Source organism: Scyliorhinus torazame, chromosome 4 (genome assembly GCF_047496885.1).
Source record: "Scyliorhinus torazame isolate Kashiwa2021f chromosome 4, sScyTor2.1, whole genome shotgun sequence".
Taxonomy (NCBI): Eukaryota; Metazoa; Chordata; class Chondrichthyes; order Carcharhiniformes; family Scyliorhinidae; genus Scyliorhinus; species Scyliorhinus torazame.
This window is the reverse complement of record NC_092710.1, coordinates 127384897-127405012: the sequence shown is the minus strand read 5'-3', so window position 1 is coordinate 127405012 and position 20116 is coordinate 127384897. Positions and strand designations below refer to the sequence as shown.

The following is a 20116-nucleotide window of genomic DNA, read 5'->3' as shown; positions in this document are numbered from 1 at the left end:
TATGAGTTCTGCACATACCCTCTGAAAAGGTGCACCACCCTCCTCCCAGAAGCTGAGAGATGTTGGCCATGCCAGGCATGTCCACTTATTGAAAATAAATACATTTTTAATAAAGGAGGAGAAGGCAAGCAGCTACTTGCATTACAGAACCGAGAGGAGGTTATGTTTGAGAAAGGGTGAGTGGACACAAAATGAATGCTGTGTTAATAAGAAACGCCTGTTTGAAAGTTTGGTTTAGGCAAACAATTCTGGTCCTAATTGCTGATAGACCATGATTTGAACTTGCCCGGAGGTGCTAAACAGACACCAGTAGGTTTACCACTCAAGGATTGTGTAGATGCTGTAGATGGGGGCTTCACTCACTCACTTCCGCAGAAGGTATGTGTTGCACTGCCTGATGCACAATAACACATATCAGGTTGGCTTCAGGGCCAAGGTCACAGACTCTCAGATGTGCCACTGGAGATCCTGGTGGAGGAGGTTCAGAGGATGAAACATGTCCTGCACTCACACACACACAGTGGGAAACGAGTCCAGCTAATCCTCCTGGCCTACATGGTGCTGTTTTGCCTGGTCTCATCTCTTCCTCCCATTCCTCAAGACCAATGGGCAAGTTGCCAATGATCGAGCACGCCCTTTCTTTTGATACGTCCTACAAAGTGTCCAGTAAAGTAGAGAAGCACAGCACTCGACCCTTTTAATCTAGGTTCTCAGAAACATTCCAGAATGAATGTTGATACTGTTGGTGAAGTCTTGACAAAGGCCGGCATTCTCCGTTGCGAGTCCGCCCCACGATCGCTGCTAAAGTGTTCGGAAAATTTGACACTCGGCCAAATCTCCCATTCACTACAGTGGGACCGGAGTGTCTCAGAAAGTCTCCCGGTAGTGTTTCAAAAATTTTCAACCTCCTGCAACAATTGTACAGGAAAAAATGATAAGTCCTCTGCGACGAATTTGTTTACTTCCAAACGGCTTCTAAACAAAAGCATTCAATCTCATTAATGCCTAATGTTACCGGGAAAATGCCCCCCCCCCCCCCCCAGAAATCCCAGCTGCTATGAAAATTTGTCGATCTCTCACTGCAACTGGGCAGTACAATTACTGCACACTCGGTTAGAAATACCGTATGATGGAAATTTCTTTCCATACATATGAATTAGATAATCCAGCTGTTTTCCATCTCCCTCTACCTTGTGCCTGGGTCAGTGGCAGTGAACTTGTCACGTCTGTCACTGCAGTGCACACTGCCCGTGAAACAAGACAAAATACCGGTTTGGGGAGAGTTGCGGTGTTGGGTGCTAATACACTCTGGGAATCTAATTCTTTCTCCCTGAGGGTTAGCAAGAATGCTTTCTCATCTGTAATTAGATTTTTTAAATTGCATATTTTTAGTCAGGCAGGCTGGTGGTAGCTGAATTTCAAACAGTTGTCATTTTGCTCTCAGAAATACTGAAGGAAGGTATTTAACACCAAAGTGTCTGAGGGAAAGATGACACAAACAGTGATCAATGAAAGCACAACTATATTCCAGTCATCGTCATTTCTGTCTGCTCTTGCAATGTACATTGTAATTTCTCTGAATATATGTTACTTTGTGAATAAAATGACAAGCAACCAATGTCTTAGTGCCACATCGGATCCAAATTGATCTCAATTCTCGTGCTGTACTGATTACAGAATCATATCGACTCGCAACAGTTCCACGCTTGACTTGATTTGTAGTGCTGTGGAGCTGACACTCTTATATCCTCATCCAGTCCCATCAATCTATATTCAGAGAATTTCGTGTGGAGTCGGTCTCTGCCAGTTGTATGACTGCAGGAGCACGGGAGTAGCTGGTTGTCGTTAATGTGGAAGTGGTTCGAATTTAGTTCTGCGCTATCAGCACATTTTCTGAAAGAAACAGGCTGACAGAGACACCAGCAAAGGGCATTTCTGATACGTATGCAGGGATCACCAGGGTTAGTCACAAATTTCAGGAGTAGCTCTTCCTCTGCACCTGACAAGTTTGGCATCGTACTCACCAGTTGCCCTGTTTCAGCCCAGAGAGGGATAAAGTAGTGAGGCACATCATCATATGTATAAAGTGACCTGCCCATCCTTGGCCTTTTTATATAAGGAATACTTTTTATTCCTTAAACCCTCTTCAACCTCAATGATTTCCAGTGTTTTTTTACTAACACAAATGTTCCTGCTTGTTTACAGAGTAGCACCCTCTCAAACACTCCTTCCATTTGAGACAATATAGCACATTGTTTGTTGTTCATGTTGTTGTATCCTCCGTATATGGGGGAGAGCTTTTGGCTTTACACCTCCATTCTGCCTGCAAGTGTGATCCTGAGTCCCTGTTGCTTATTATTCCTTGTCCATCTCACACTGTTGTTGCTTTTAACCTTCTAGGTAATTAGAATGGAAGTTAAAGAAAACTTTCTTTACAATAGCAGTTGCTGGTCTGTTGGTTTCTTGGGCTTTGAGGTGGAGAGAGATGGGAACATACTTGGGTGAGGCTGCTCCATTAGAAAACTGACTGCGAACCTATTTGCTTTGGTCTTGGCCCTGTTTTGCTACCTTCCCATTGTGTCTTTTTTGGTACGTTTGCCTCCCAGTGCCTCGGTTATTTGGATATTATTTGTTTTTGGAAGTTCCTTTATGCTTCTTCATATCATCTGATGTATGACCCCCTTCCATTTCCTCTCTCCATAAGTCTGTTTAGATATGAATATTCTAATTGACTCCTGGCTGGCCTGCCACATTCTATACCCTGTAAACTTAAGGTCATCCAAAACACTGCTATCTATGTCCTGACCTGTACCAGACGCCATTTACCCATCACCCCGGTGCTCGCTGCCCTACACTGGCATCACCTCGATGTTATACTCTCATCCATGTTTTCATATCTTACCACGGCTTTAGCAGCGCTTATCCCTGTAATCCCCTCCAACCCAACAACTCTCCGAGATATCAGAACGCCTCTAATTCTAACCTCTTATACATCTCCAACTTCGATTGCTCCGCCTTTGTTGGCCATTCATTCAGTTGCCACAGCCCTAAGATCTGTAATTCGCTCCCTAAACCTCTGTACCTCTATTCCAGGTTCCTCCTTGAACGCACTTCTTAAAAGGTACCTCATACCAGTACTTTTTCTCATATCTCCTTATGTTGTTCGGTGTCACATTTTCTTCTATAATGCTTATGTAATATTGCAATAGACATTTTTTGAAGTTAAAGACTATATAAATGCAAGTTATTATTTCCGACTTTTAAAAAATTCATTCTTGGTTAAAGGCACATTTTTCTTCCCCGTTCTGAGAAATGGTTACATCCAAAATGTTAACTTTTTTTTTCCATCGATGACGATTGTGTTTTCAGTATTGCCTGTGCCCTTTATGTTGTCGGCATTCCTGCTGTTTTCTTAAATGGTTGTGATGCTCGATCAATAACTCCCGAGACGAGATTGGAGACAATTGAAGGCTTTATTGGACTAGATGTTTCCCCCAGCAGCGCAGGTACAGAATGCAGCTGCTAGGGAGAGACAGGCTCTTAGACTCTGCCTTACTGGGCGGAACCAGCAGGCAGGCTTCACCAATGGAAATAGCAGTCTAAGGTACCTCCACACCAATGGTCTTACAGCATTATTCAGGGTACCATAATACCCCTAATACCGACTACCACAGGTTGCAAAATGGCCACCGATGTCCTCAAGAACCAAGGACTGATGGGTATCACTCAATAAAGAAACACTTTTAAAAGGAGAGCAAAAATTCAGGTTCCTGACTGAGAAAAGTAACCTGCCCTAATGAATGGTTTTCACTTGCAGTTGCGTTTTGAAACTAAACTTGAATGATCAGTGTGTGTGCATGAGACGACAAAATGTTTTGCTTTCACAACAGGTTTATTAATAGAGAGCTGCCTGCTCTAATTGCATTGCTTAAATTAGCAGGTGATATGAAAATGTTTATCTCTTCATCAGCCTTCAGGATTTAATTGTCCTGCACAGCAGATAATTAATCCTTGTATGTGACAGAACCTAATGGCCTTTCTGTCATTTTCAGCTGGGCCCAAAATAAATGGTAAATCTAAAGGCACTGATTCAGGAACCCACAAAACCAAGGCTCCAGGTTGGTATTCTTTTGCAGGTGAATTACTCCAAATATGCAATATTTTGTATAAACATCTCTTCCTATGCATATTATGAAAGTTAAAGAATCAGAAAATTAGTTCTTTCAAGCCTTGTGATTGCTTTTTAAAAAAAAAACAAGATCTGATCCTGTGGTTTGCTAAATTGTATTTACCAAGGAGAAGTGAGTATAACGTTTCTATGGTTGCAGCAAAGCACTGAGGCAGGGCGAGTGCATGATCCAGCAATTGTGGCAATAGTACCTCTTCACAAAGTGCCATACAAGGGAGCAAAAATGCTGTCTGTGGGAGGGAACATATCATTGTGAGGACAACGGACCATATCAGCTGCAGGCTTATGCACCGCACCCCCCCCCCACCCCCCCCCCCCCCCCCCCCCCCGCTCACCACCAACACATTAATATTTACAGCACAACAGAATCCACTGTATATCTGATGTTGCATAATCTCGCATGCATGGACATTACCACTTTCCAATTTGAATTGCATCACTGACCAAGATTTCACAATGGTTGTTCCTTACAAGCCCAAAAGGTTTATCCATCCTGTCTCTGTATCATTAGTACATCGATGAAGCAATAGCAATAATATGGAGGTGGAGGGAAAAGTAGGATATCTGATTCATCTGTCAGTAGTTTTGCAATGTCGAAGTTCTGAGACAGCTTCTAATGGAAAAGCATATTTTAAAGGGGCATATATTTGATTTTGATGGAAACTGTGCTGGGAATTCTTGATATTTGTAGGGGAGGCATCATACTCCCCGCTAGGTCACTGTCTGTGTGGAGTCTGCACGTTCTCCTCGTGTCTGCGTGGGTTTCCTCCGGGCGCTCCGGTTTCCTCCAACAGTCCAAAGACGTGCAGGTTAAGTGGATCCACCTAACCTGCACATCTTTGGACTGTGGGAGGAAACTGGAGCACCCAGAGGTAATCCACGCAGACACGGGGAGGAAGTGCAAACTCCACACAGTTACCAGAGGTCAGAATCAAACCCTGGCCCCTGGTGATGGGAGGCAGCAGTGCTAACCACTGTGCCACTGTACCTCCCATAAATATGGGATATAAAATAAAAATGTCTGTTAACTGTAGTTCGTCACTTTTCTCTTATTTTTGTATATTTGCTTGCGCAATCTAAATGTAACTCTGAATAATAAATTTTAATTTATTCCTTTAGTTCCACCAGATGTATTTGCTCCCAACTCTACATGGAAGGGTTTCTACGAATATCTTGGAAAGAAACAGCCAGCAACATTAACAGTTGATTATTTTAATATTTCCAATGGCCGAGTAAACGTTACGTTTATTGAACACAGCATCATGGAATTAAAGCTATCAGGTGAGTTTTCATCTTCCCTCCGGACTGCACTGCAAATAAAGTTTGACGGCAAATAAAGTTGAAAAGGACACCGTTTTCTTTGAAGAAGTGTTTGCTCTAGTTTGGAAATGTGCTACAAATGAGAGGAATTTTTATCGATTATCTTTATGGAGGATCAGGAAAATAAAATAAATAAATAATCTTTATTGTCACAAGTAGGCTTACATTAACACTGCAATGAAGTTATTGTGAAAAGCCCCTAGTCACCACATTCCGGCGCCTGTTCGGGTACACAGAGGGAGAATTCAGAATCCTCAGCTGGTACAGGAATTGAACCCGCGCTGCTGGCCTTATTCTGTATCACAAACCAGCTGTCTAGTCCACTGAGCTAAACCAGCCCCTTCGAGCTAAACCAGCCCTCTAAACATTTGAGTAGGGGTGTAAAGGGGGTCAGAAGCAAAATAAAAATCTTGCTGACGGGAAGGGAACACGATTGAGATGTTGCAGGGGGAGTTGGTGAGAGAGCTGGTAAGAGCGCTGTAAGAGAAAGGGAAAGCGACCCTCGTGTGAAATGACATGGCTTTGTCTCATGGTGGGACCAGAGGACAATTACTGTGGACCTTTGACTCATTGTGATGAACACAACAGGGGATTTGTTGGTGAAATATAACACTACATAATTAAAATTTAAAATTAATTAAGGGAACGAAAATTGCACCATATGAAACCAAATTAATTTTACAGTGAATTAGTATCGTCCTGTAATATGATCAGATCAAATCTATAAGATAATGGGACGATTCTCTGCCTGCGTTGCATCCAGTGCACATCCCGCTGTTCTCTAAATGAGTTTCAAGTCAGCACTGAATGGAGCGTGATGCTCGCAGCACTGGACACAATCTGGTTCATGCTCTCGCTGGGTGTGAATAAACATTTAAATGTACTTGTCCCATTTCAAGCCGGAGTATCCTGGCTCATGGGAATATCTGACCCCGCAAGCCCAGCAGTGGGAATCACTACTGGTCTCCATCAATGGAGTGTCCATGAAAGAGGAGTGGGATTGGAGGGGGGGGGGGGGGCATGAAAATGTGGATTGAGGGAGGGGATGAAAGGTGGGGATTGAGGGGGTGGCATGAAACGGGGGAAGATTGAGGGGGTGGCCTGAAAGGGGGGGATTGAGGGGGCATGAAAGAGGGGAGATTGCGGGGCATGAAAGGGGGAAGATTGAGGGGGCATTAAAGGAGGAATTGAGGTAGGGGGAGTTCCGAGGGGGACCAGGAAGATCGGGGATTGGGGGGAGTCATGAAAGGGGTGGTAGGTTGAAGAAGGCCATGAAAGTGGAGAATTGAGAGGGAGCCATGAAACAGGGAGGAGGGGAACCTCAAAACCCCATCGTGGGGTGTCCCTGTCCCTCACCTGGGGTGGGGGGGGAGAGAGGGGGACTTGATGCCGGCCAGGTGGGGCAGAGCCTGAAAGGAGACACTTTGGGAGGATCCCGATGCTAGCGATCCTTGGTGGGGGAGGCTGCACTCTCACTTTGAGATCAAAGGGTGTCTCGATCTCTGAGACCAGGTTTGCCTGAAATCATTGGATCCCACACATCACCTTTTAGTGGTTTTCAGCCAGGTTCCAAACAAATGACTGTGGGAGAACTGCGATGGGAATCGCGCTGCAACAGCCGACGAGATTCGCATGACACTTAGTCATGTTTTGTAAGAATTTTGCCCAATATGTCAATCCAGGATGGTGATGCAGATGAGAACATTGGGGGTGATTCTCCAAAATGGAGACGAAGTGTTCGCGCCGTTGTGAATGCTGTCGTGTTTCACGACGGCGCGAAACGGGCACGGGGACGACCGATTCTGTCCCCCACAGGGGGCCAGAAAGGCGCTGGAGCGGTTCACGCCGCTCCAGCCTCCCTTCCCGACGCCAAGTGGGCGCCACGCCAACACGCGCATGCGCAGTTGGGCCGAGGCGACCTGCACATGCGCGGGGGACTTCTTCAGCACGCCGGCCCTGACTCAACATGGCGTCGGTGTTCAGGGGCCGGCCGCGCAGGAAAGTAGGCCCTGGGGGGGAAAAGGCCGGCCCGCCGATCGGTGGGCCCCGATCGCGGGCCAGACCCCATCGGAGGCACCCCCGGTGAAGGATCGCCTTTCCCCACCCCACAGGCCGCCCCCCGACCCTTCGCGCAGCGATCCCGCCGGCAGCGACCAGGGGTGATCGGCGCCGGCGGGACTCTGTCGTATCCGCGCGGCCGCTCGGCCCATCCGGGCTGGAGAATTGGCGGCCCCGCCGATTCCAGCGGCCCGCAGGCGGCGCCGCATCAAATGTACCGGCGCAAATGGCACCGATTCTCCGCACCTCGGAGAATCGCGCGCCGTGGCGCGATTGCGGCGATTCTCCGGCCTGGTGCAGGGCTCGGAGAATCGCCCCCATTATTCCTCCCCACAAACATGTGCAAAGTTATACTTATGCAAGCTTACTTCTTGGGAGGTGAATGTCCTCAATGGGGACAGAGAATGCCCTTCCTTACAAATTCACACTAGTATACTAACTGAATTGGTTGAGATCCAGTTTATTCCGGGAATCCAGGGTCCTGCTATTTTCCACTTGTGCTGGGGACATTGTCAGGAGAATAAAAATAGGAGCTAATCTATTTATCATGTTAATGAATTTGTTAACTCGTCTAAAATAAACACCAGGCAAAGTAATTTTGCAAGAACACATTAAACATTCATACGGTGATGCCATGCAGTGTACTTTCTAGTTGAACGTTTCTGTTGAAAGGTAGAGGGTAAATGGTTAACTTATTTTAATTTTATCCAGAATTTTTTTTAAAAATCATCAATCTGGACTTTGTCAGAGCTCGTTAATGACTGTACTCATGACATTTGGGATTATGGAGTGTATTATGAGCAAAAAACACCTGACCTTTGAAAAGCAGTTGTTAAAGATTACTTTTCTATTAAATTGAAATGCAGTAATTCAACTCCAGAGACCTCGGCAGCAAAGTTGGGCTCCCTGACTCCACTGGTGTCAAAGCTATGGGAGCCCAGAGGTGAACAGAAGTGCTGCTGTCTGTTTCAAACAATTTCTGGCACCGCACACCACAACTATTGTCATGTTAGAAGCGCTATAATGCAGACTCTTAATGCTGACTTTAGCTACCAACCTGCCATTTTGCACCTTGTAAGTCATGATTATGCCCTGTCTTAAACACACAGAGCTAAGTATCTGTTTGACTACACAAGGAATCCCCTCTCCATACCACACTATTGAAAGGGATCACCATGGGACTTCCCTTTGAGGTTCCTTTGACTTCTTTTGCTGCTTCAGAGTGAGTGAAAGTATGTATTCAATGTTGTTAGAGGAGCTCTCTCAAGTCATTGGTGTCAGAAGGGAAAGTTGCTGAGGGGAATTTGATGGCCTCAGTGCAGAAAACGCGCTCTCAGTCATGACTATAAGTTGCAGGACCTCATAGGCTGAAACATGACTGGGACAAGGGGCACAGGCAGTTGAGGGGAGTAGCTGTTTACAGGAAAAGGAAGAGGAGGGCTGCTCTCAAAAGCCATACCTGCTTCGGCAAGAACCTCATGGAGCAGTGTCTAGGATAGCTACTTTTACTCCCATAAATGGTCAAGAAACTGTCAACTCTTCCAACCAAAGCTGCAGCTGCAGAGCAGCATAAGGATAGCACTTTCTGTGACCAATCACCCTCCATTTCTATCCCTGAGAATCCTTTTAGGCTGGAGCCAACACCATTTCTCAGTTCACTATGCATTGTGATCAATGGTAACCCCCAATATATTGGTGCTAGGGGTTTTCTGTGATGGTAATGCTCAATGGAACATCATGGGAGATGGTTAGATTCTCTCTATTCGAAGATGGTCATTACCTGTTACTTGTGTGGCATGAATGTTGCTTGCCACTTAATCGACCAAGCCTGAATGTTGTCCGGGTCTTGATAAATGTTGGCACGGGCTGCTTCAGTATTGTGCAATCATCAGTGAATATTCCGACTTCTGACTGGTGGAAGGTCATTGATGAAGCAGCTGTAGATGGTTGGATCTTGGACACTGCCCTGAGGAACTCCTTCAGTGATGTCCTGGAACATGATGATTGACCTCCGAAACCATAACCATCTTCCTTTTTGTTAGCTGTGACTCCAACTAGTGGAGTGCTTTCCCCCGATTCTTATTGACTTCAGTTTAACTATAGCTCTTTGATGCCATGTTCAGTTCAATGTTGCCTTGATATGGAGGGCAGTCACTCTCACCTCACTTCTGGAATTGAGCTGTTTGTCCATGTTTGAGCCAAGCTTGTAATGTGGTCTGGAGCCCAGTGGCCCATGGTGCAACCCAAGTTGAGCATCCATGAACATTATTGGTGAGTAAGTGCCACTTTATATCACTGTCAAAGACACCGTCCGTCACTTTGCGAATGATCAAGAGTAGACTGAGGTTAATTGGCTGGGTTGGATTTGTCCTGCTTTTTGTGGACAGGACATGCATGGGCAATTTGCCATATCGTCGGTGCCAGTGTTATAGCTGTCCTGGAATGGAAGCTGAGATGTCAGCTATCAGACATAGCTTGGAATTGATCGTTACTTTCATGCTAAAAAGGATGGGCTCCAAGCGCTACATGAAGCCATGTGCCACGTTGGAGTTGGACTCCTCCATGCTCCTTGACCGTGACATGTGTCTCGATGGCAGGCCTGCCAATGCACCCAGCATTTTGGTGTGCTTTCTCACTAGCCTATCTCCTCCCCCCGCTATTAAATTCCTCATCCGAGTACTCTGCAGCTGTACTCAGTTCCCATTGTGGAGCTGGCACTCATATGACCCATTCTCCCATTCTGCTGCAGTCCACTCATGATTCACCACGTGCTGATACTGCCTTTAATACCCCCATCTATAATGCCATGTTCTGAGCTGATATGGCTATGAGTTTCAGGTCAAGTGTTGGTCAGACATCTTCGTCTCACTATTTAGTAGGTTGCACTCACTGACCAGGCAGCAGTTCTTGGCTATCAGAAAGCTCAAATAAAGAAGAGGAAGATGAGGGTGAGGGAAGGTTGAATGAGTAGAAAGCAAGTGGTCCATGTCCTCACCATCTGGAGCTTGTAAGACATGCCAGATAGTGGGATGACAGTGAGCTGGGATACCATCAAGCTCTCTGGTTTTAATGATGCCTTTGCAAAAGCCTTAATGACTTCCAGCCCAACAATTTACTATTTGAGTGACGAGTCTGTCATAAATCAATAGCTGGAAATATGTGGAAGCTGCAAGCTATGGATGTGAGGCTGACAGCATCTAATTGTTGGGCCTGATTGCTAGATATTGCTGATGGGTTAGAGATGGGTCTGTGGTGTATTAAGCAGTGTGAGGCTGGTGGTGGCATTTGACCTATATGGCACTCGGGGACCATGACCACTCATGTGAGGTAATTAAATGACTTGCAGCACCTGCAGCCAGCTCCTCAACACCATGGTCTTTGAATTAATCTCTGTTCCTATCTGCACCCTTTCACTTCAAAGTGCAAGTCTGAAAGGCCCCTTGGGTCTCCTCCATTTCCACCACCTGTATTGAAGACCGCAGCACCCCTATCTTTGGCACGGTACTCCATTGTTCCTCTTTTCTCTTTCTGAGAAATACTTTCCAATGACAATTCTAACCTCTGCTGCAACCAGAATGCTCCTCCTTTGAATAGTACTAGCCTTGAACAAGCATGAGCCCCCTGCTAATTGTGCAGCCAGTTAGCAGTGTAGCTTGCGTGCTAACTGCATCACTTTGTGGGGCATGAGGTAACCACATGTCATGATATCAGTGCTTTCATGAGGCTTCATCCAGTTTTTAGCGGCCCTGTTCATATATAATCATATCACTTATGAATTACCTTATCAAGGCGGAGTTTCTGTTTTGGGCACAATCAGTGATGCAGATGCCAAATGTGCGCATTTTGAAAAGAGCTTTCACCCCAACCCACTGCCTCCAGTTTCCACTCTCCCTTATTTGCATGTCAACTGCTAAATTTGTCGTGAAGCAGCACGATTGGGCAGCGCTTAAAATGTAACGGAATTAAAACAAAATTGCTTTAATGATATTCTTTGATATATTTAAGAGTGTCATCTTGGTGAAGTTTGATTCGATACAAGTGAAATTGGGTTTATCACAAAAAATAAGCATTTTAAATCACAGCGTCAATCTATCAACTGTATCCATAACCCAATTTTAAATGACTGAAATGAGTTGTAAAAATAACAGAAAAACTATTTTCTACATAGATTTGGGTACAATAGTGAGTTCCTTCGGAAATATTTTAAAATAAAATTCATCCAGAACCATGTAATTAATTGACTACCGACTAGCGTCCTTGCACCCAAAAGATCCAGCTTAATTTTTGAAATTGCATCGAAGACCTGTAAGCAAGCACAATTCACAAAAACTCCCAATCGTGATTAATTCACCTGGAGATGCAACTAATTTGGTGGACATATAGCGCAATGTTTATAAAAATTTTAAAAAACGGATCGCAGAAACTTGAATTGCATCAAATGCAATTTGCACTTAAAATTACATGATTTTAATGGATGCCAGTATTGGGGGATGGGGCAAATTGTCCATAGCTTACGTCCAGTTTAAATGCCTGGGACAGAATTGGGGAAACGATACATTGGAATTTTCTAATTTCTCTTCTCTTTTTTAAAATGTTTTTATTGGAGTTTTTCATTTTATAAAATGCAATGTAAACAAATCTATACAAACCAAATACAATTTACAAAAGCCAAACATTAAAAATAACCCACAAGATGCAATCCCACCTCCCCCTGCCCCACCCCGCCTAAGAACTAATGGTGATAAGTTCCTCAAAATAAACTATAAAAGGTCCCCACCTCCTGTGGAATCCCTCGACTGAGCTCCTCACAGTGTACTTGACCTTCGCTAGGTACAAAAATTCCATTAAATCTCCCTGGGTGCTGGGTGGAGATGCAGACCTCCATCCCAACAGAATCTGCCTCCGGTCAATCAACGAGGCTAAGGCAAGAACATCCGCTCCTGCACCCATCTGCAGTCCCAGCGAGTCCGACACCCAAAATATGACAACTAACGGACAGGGCTCCAGTTTAATATTCAGAATCGCCGACATGATGCTAAAAAACAAAAACAAAACTCACCAGCTTGGGACACGACCAGAACATGTGCGTGTGGTTGGCTGGACGCCCAGAACAGCGCTCACAAGTGTTATCCACCCTGAAAAGAAACAACTCATTCGGGACTTGGTCAGGAGTGTCCTAAATGCCACTTTAAGCTGGATCAAACCCAGCCTGGCGCATCAGGACAGGGAGTTCACCCTGTGAAGGGCCTCGCTCCATACCTCATCATCTATAATGGGCCCCAGTTCCTCCTCCCACCTAGCCTTGATCGCCTCCACTGAAACCAAATGTTCTGATAGAATCCACCCATAAATTCCAGATGTGCTACCCTCCTCCGAACCTGCGAGCGAAAGGACCCTCTCCATCAGAGACGTTGGCGGTGCTAAGGGGAATGTTGGGAAGGTCTGCCGTATAAAATTCCGAACCAAGAAATAACCTAACAGAGGCTGAGGCTGAAAGCCCAAACTTCACCGCCAATCCCTCTAGAGTGGCCAACCGCCCTTCAGGAAATAGGTCTCCCACTCTGTCTCCAGCCACCCCTCTCCCCACACCCAAAATGTGGCATCCAATCCCACCGGCTCGAACAGATGGTTAGCACAGATGGAGACCAGCTTTGATACTGACCCAAGTTTAAAATGTTGGATGAATTGTCTCCATATCTTTCGAGTGGAAACAACCACTGGGTTTGAAAATATTTTGTCAGCACGAACGGGAGCGGAGCTGTCACCAGTGCCCCCTAACTAGATCCCCGACCCAACCTCGCCTCTACCCACACCCAAGTGGACCTCGGGTCGCTATACCAACCTAGCACCTTCTCTACATTAGCTGCCTAATAATAAAACAGCAAATTAGGCAATTCCAGTCCTCCCGACTGTCTGTCTCTTTGAAGGACTACCCTGCGAATCCTCGGAGTCTTGCCCACCCATAAGGATATCATATTGACCTTCCCAAAGGTGGATTTGGAAAGAAAAACTGAAAGACACTGGAAAAGGAACAAAAATCGTGGAAGAATGTTCATCTTAATTGACTGGACCCTGCCCGCTAAGGACAGTGAAAGGTTATCCCATCTTTGCAGGTCGGTCCTGACCTTACTCTCCAAGCTAGCACAGTGATTATGAAGCTGGTCCACAAATATCTGAAGCTAGATGAGGCTAGGCAAAAAGGAAGCACCCCCAGGTATGTATTTTTTTTAAAAAAGTATTTTTATTAAGGTTTTGCAAAATGTTTCATAATAAAACAGTAGTAACAATAATAACAAAACAAACTAGAGTGAACATTAACATAGTGCAAAAAGAGAATATACAATAACAATTAAATAGACATTACCCCACGCGACTCAGTCTTCCCACACCATCCCAATGAAACACTCACACACCCCAGATCCACCCCCCCCCCCCCCCACTCCCCCTACGGATTGCTGCTGCTGCTGACATTTTAATTTTCCCTGAGAAAGTCGACGAACGGCTGCCACCTCCGAGAGAACCCTAGCGTAGACTCTCTTAAGGCAAACTTTATTTTTTCGAGACTGAGAAACCCAACCATGTCGTTAACCCAAGTCTCTACACTCAGGGGCTTTGAGTCCTTCCACATGAATAAAATCCGTCTCCGGGCTACTAGGGAGGCAAAGGCCATGACGTCGGCTTCTTTCGCCCCCTGAACTCCCGGGTCTTCTGACACTCCAGAGATCGCTATCTCTGGACTCGGCACCACCCGTGTGTTAAGCCCGTTGGACATTGCCCTCGCGAACCCTTGCCAGAACTCTCTAAGCTCCGGGCATGCCCAAAACATGTGGACATGGTTTGCAGGGCTGTCCTTGCACCTCATACAACTGTCTTCTACCCCCAAAAACTTGCTCATTCTCGCTGCCATCATGTGTGCCCGGTGGACCACCTTAAATTGAATTAGACTGAGCCTGGCACATGATGAGGAGGACTTAAACCTGCCCAGGACCTCTGCCCACCGACCCGCTTCCAACTCACCTAGCTCCTCCTCCCACTTGCCCTTGAGCTCCTCCACCGGGGTTTCCTCCGCCTCCTGTAGTTCCTGGTAGATATCCGACACCTTGCCCTCCCCCACCCAGGTGCCGGAGACCACCCTGTCCTGTATCCTCAGTGGCGGCAGCGTCGGAAAGGCCACTACCTGTTTTTTCAGGAAGGCTCGTACTTGCAGATATTTAAAGGCGTTTCCTGGCGGCAGATTAAATTTGTCCTCTAGCGCCTTCAAACTACCTTTACATGATGCCACCTCCAGCTGCTCCCACACCGTCCCCCCCCCCCCCCTCCCCCTCCCCCCCCCATCGGCCACTTCCTAATCATAGCTATATTGGCCGCCCAGTCGTAGTTGCGAACGTTCGGCAGCGCCAACCCACACCCCCACCCCGACTGCGCTCCAACAGCGATCTCCTTACTCGCGGGGTCTTATTCGCCCACACAAAGCCCGAAATGATCCATTCACCCGCTTAAAAAAGGCCTTAAGCTTGAAGATGGGGAGGCACTGAAAGACAAACAAAAACCTGGGGAGGACAGTCATTTTCACGGTCTCCACCCTCCCTGCCAGTGACAGCGGGAGCATGTCCCACCTTTTAAAGTCCCCTCCCATTTGCTCCACCAACCGGGTCAGGTTGAGCCTGTGCAGGGCATCCCATTTCCTGGCCACCTGTATACCCAGGGAACAAAAACTTTTCTCTACCATCCTGAGCGGCAGCTCTTTCAGTCTCTCCTCCTGCCCCTTGGCCTGGATCACAAACAACTCGCTCTTTCCCATGTTCAGTCTGTACCCTGAAAAACTACCAAAATCCCTCAGGATCCGCAGAACCTCCCCCATCTCCTCCACAGGGTCCAAAATATACAGGAGCAAATCATCCGCATATAGTGAGCCCCGATGTTCCACCCTCCCCCGAACCAGTGCCCGCCAATTCCTCAAGGCTCTCAGCGCCATAGCTAGTGGTTCTATAGCTGGGGCAAATAGTAACGGGGAGAGGGGACACCCCTGCCTCGTTCCCCGGTGAAGTTCGAAGTACCCCGACCTCAGCCGGTTTGTACATACACTTGCTACAGGCGCCTGGTACAGCAATTTCACCCAGCCAATAAAGCCCTCACCAAACCCGAACCTCCCCAGCGTTTCCCACAGGTACTCCCACTCCACACGGACAAAGGCTTTCTCTGCATCTATCGGTGTTACCACCTCCGCCTCCCCTCCCTCTGAGGGCATCATAATAATATTCAAAAGTCTACGGATATTGGTATTGCGTTGTCTGCCTTTGACAAACCCAGTCTGCTCTTCCTCTATCACCCGTGGGACGCAATCCTCAATTCCTGTGGCCAGAATCTTAGCGAGCAATTTGGCATCCAGTTTAAAAGCGAAATCGGCCTGTATGACCCACAATGTTCTGGGTCCTTCCCTTGTTTAAGAATGAGTGAGATCAAGGCCTGTGACATTGTTGGGGGGAGGGTTCCTTTCTCTCTAGCCTTATTGAAGGTCGTCATCAGGAGTGGGCTCAATATATCCGAAAATTTCTTATAGAATTCTATCTGGTAACCGTCTGGCCCCGGGGCTTTACCCGATTGCATGCCCTCTATACCCTTGACAATCTCCTCCAATTCAATCGGGGCCCCAGCCCCTCCACCAGGTCCTCTTCCACCTTTGGAAACCTCAACTTGTCCAAAAATTGCCTCATCCCTTCCGCTCCCGTCAGGGGCTCCGACTCATATAGTTTACTGTAGAACTGCTTAAAGACTCCGTTCACCCCCCCTGGATCCAAGACCATGTTACCCTCCTTATTCTTTACTCCTCCGATTTCCCTGGCCACCTCCCTCTTTTGCAGTTGGTGTGCCAGCATTCTACTCGCTTTCTCCCCCGTACTCACAGACTGCCCCCCTTGCCTTCCTCAGCTGTGCTACCGCTTTCCCTGTGGTCAGCAGTTCAAGCTCCGCCTGCAGACTCCGCCGCTCCCTCAGTAGCCCCGCCTCGGGGGCCTTCGCGTATCTGCTGTCCACTCGGAGTATCTCCTCCACCAGTCTCTCCCTCTCCGCTCTTTCTCTCTTTTCCCCATGGGATCCAATTGATATGAGCTCCCCTCTGACAGCTGCCTTCAGAGCCTCCCAGACCGTTGCCGCTGCTACCTCACCCGTATTGTATGTTTCCAGGTAATCCTGGATGTTCCTGCTAATCCGCCCGCAAACCTCTTCATCCGCCAGCAGCCCCACATCCAGTCTCCAGACTGGGCGCTGCCCTCTCTCCTCACTAAGCCGCAGGTCCACCCAGTGCGGAGCATGATCCAAGACTGTGATTGCTGAGTATTTTGTCCCTGCCACCTTTGGGATTAACGCCCTGTTCAAGACAAAGAAGTCTATGCGGGAATAAACCTTATGAACGTGGGAGAAAAAAGAGAATTCCTTTGCTCTCGGCCGCACGAACCTCCATGGATCCACCCCCCGCATCTGCTCCATAAAACCCTTCAGTTCCTTAGCCACTGCCAGTCGCTTCCCTGTCCTGGACATTGACCGGTCCAGCTCGGGGTCAATGACTGTGTTATAGATCAGGTTGTGTGACTCTAAGTCCGGGACTTTGCCTAGCTTGTGTCTCATAAATTCCACATCACCAATTCAGAGCGTAGACCTTCACAAACACCACCCGGACCCCCTCCCACTTCCCACTCACTGTTATGTACCTCCCCCATATCTGCCACAATTCCCCCAGCCTCGAATGCCACACACTTACTGATCAGAATTGCTACCCACCTGGTCTTCGAATCCAGCCCTGAATGGAACACCTGGCCTACCCAGCCCTTTCTCAATCTCGTATGATCTGCGAGCTTTAAATGTGTCTCCTGAAGCATCGCTACGTCTGCCTTTAACTCCTTTAGAAGCGCGAACATGCGCGCTCTTTTGACCGGCCCATTAAAACCGCTAACATTACACGTGATCAGCCTGGAAGGGGGGGGGGGCTGAACCCGGCGTCTCAAAATAGTGATGTCGTTCCTTGTACGTGACCCATAGCCTCGCTGGGTGTTACATCCCAAATTTCAAACCCTTGCTGAAGAGGGTCACCTTCGCCCGGTTGAATCCAGCACGCCTCTTGGCCAGCTCCGCACCCAGATCCTGGTAGATGCGTATCACGCTGTTCTCCCACCTGCTGCTCCATTCTTTTTTTTGCCCACCGCAAGACAGGTTCCTTGTCTGAGGAGCGATGAAATCTCACCACCTTGGCCCTGGGTGGTTCATTCACCTTGGGCTTCCTTGCGAGGGCTCTGTGCGCCCCGTCCAGCTCCAGGGGTCAAGGGAATACTCCCATCCCTATCAGCGTCTCTAGCATCTTGGATACAAATGCTCCCACATCCGACCCCTCCACACCTTTGGGGAGGCCCACGATTCTCAAGTTCTGTCTCCTGAACCTGTTTTCTAGGTCCTCCAGCCTCTCCTTCCACTTTTGTGGAGGTCATCCTGCGCCTCCACCTTAAGGTCCAATACGACCAACTCGTCCTCATGGTCGGATAGCTTTCTCTCCATCTCCTTAATCGCTTTCCCTTGTGTCGCCTGAGTTGCGATCATTTGGTCTATTGATGCCTTCATCGGGGCCAGCATGTCCTTTTTAACATCAGCAAAGCAGCCCCTAAGGAACTCCTGTTGCTCCTGTGACCACTGCGCCCATGGACCCTGGTCTATACCGGCCGCCATGCCGTGCCTCGGTGCCTGCTCTGCACGCTTCTGTCTCTTGGGACTTAAACGTTTCACCCGGCCAGTCCTGGTCCAGCTATCCATACAACAGAGAGGGAATCCTTTTGGCAGTGTTTGCTTCACCAATCTGCCCCAAAAAGTCCGTGAAAACTCCTGAAAAAATGTCCGAGAGTCCATTCCAGACGGGAGCTGCCGAATGCCCGACCTACACCTCCATGCCGCCATCGGAAGTCTCGTCACTGCTTCTTCAATGGCCTTTGCGAGATCTTTTCGCAGTTGTTCCCTCTGCTGTTGGAATTCAGCTTTAATAAAGGCCATCAAGTCAGTTTGAAGCCTTTGAGCTTGCCCTTCCCCGCCTGCATGCTTGAAGAGACTTTTGTCTTTGCTGCAGTACCAGCCAAATCCCTCACTGTTTCTGCTGGGTCTGGTAACCAAGAGACATACCATTCCTGGGGGAACGTACTCCTCCAAGATTCAACTACATCTTTTCATCAAAATTCCACCCTGTATTGATTAAAAAGAGCTATTTTCTGTAACCTTGGGCAGGAGCTGCCTTGTATGTGGCCACTTACTCCATGGTCCACACCGGAAGACACCCCCAGGTATCTCTGATATTAAAGTGTTCAGCTATGCTCACCAAATAATAATTGCGTCCACTATTTTCTTTTTTTTTTTAATTTAAATACCCAATTCTTTTTTCTTTCCAATTATAGAGCAATTTAGCGTGGACAATCCACCTACCCTGCACATCTTTGGGTTGCGGGTGTGAGACTCACGCCGACACGGGAAGAATGTGCAAACCCAACAGGGACAGTGACCCGGGGCCGGGATCGAAACTGGGTCCTTGGCGCCGTGAGGCAGCGATGCTAACCACTTCGTCACCGTGCCGCCCGTTCACTATTTTCTTAACGAAAAATAAAATAACCTGATAATATTGTGTTCAACCTAGTGGAATTAACAGACATGTCACTTTAGTGCAGAAGAAAAGATCCCTACAGGTTTTATTTGAACCAGATATCTTGTGTGCCTACTGTTGACATCAAACCCTTGCAGATCAGGTTAAATATTGATTTTAAAGAGCAGTAAATACTTTAGGAGCATTAAGTTTGGAAGTATCTTTAGGGCCAACAAGAAGAAGGAGACTTCCATCGCTTCAAATCAGACTGGATTCAAATCTAGGCCGAGAGATGCAGAGGCAACACACAAGCACATTAAGTAATGTGTCCCATAAATTGAATCCTTACTCTATAATGAGAAGAAAATATTCTGACAAACTATCTTGCCCCTCCCAATGAGAGAAAGTGCTCCATCCTTTGTTGACAAGTCACTCTGATAATCATATGGCTTTACAAGCAACCTTCTAGTCTCAATTACAGTGAGATAACATTTAAGAAACATTCAACATTTTTGAACAGGACTTCTATGGACTTTACTGTAAAAAAAAAAATTGTATTTGTTTAAATATAGAGCATTAAAAAAATTATTTTTGATTATTGATCATTTTAAGTGTAAGGACTCTTGTTTTTTCAAAGATGCTGTGGTATTTAAAATACTGTCACTTGAGCTAATACACAATTCTGAGCCCTTTACTCGAACATTGACCATCGTGCTTATAGACACTAAAGCCCCACACTCTAGAACTTTCTCCCTGAATCATTCCCCTCCACCTCCATCTACTTTCAGACCATCCTTTAAATTGTTGGTCAAATATTTTATCTATCCTTCTATGGTCATTTTTATCCCTTGCATACCTGTGTAGTGACGTTGATGCTGAAGGCGTGCTGCAAATGTGAGCTCTTATTGTCGGTTGTCTGGTGTAAATCAATGATTTCTATT

General features: G+C 46.9%; 1 protein-coding gene across 1 annotated transcript in view; it reads left to right on the top strand.

The window, feature by feature from the left end:
* Positions 1-20116, top strand: part of LOC140410474 (CUB and sushi domain-containing protein 1-like) — a 3392839-nt gene that overhangs the window by 3356341 nt on the left and 16382 nt on the right. Inside the window, exons 65-66 of the mRNA XM_072498599.1 lie at positions 4053-4118; positions 5309-5470. Coding sequence (XP_072354700.1) covers positions 4053-4118; positions 5309-5470 — 228 coding nt within the window. The remainder of the gene's footprint in view (positions 1-4052; positions 4119-5308; positions 5471-20116) is intronic.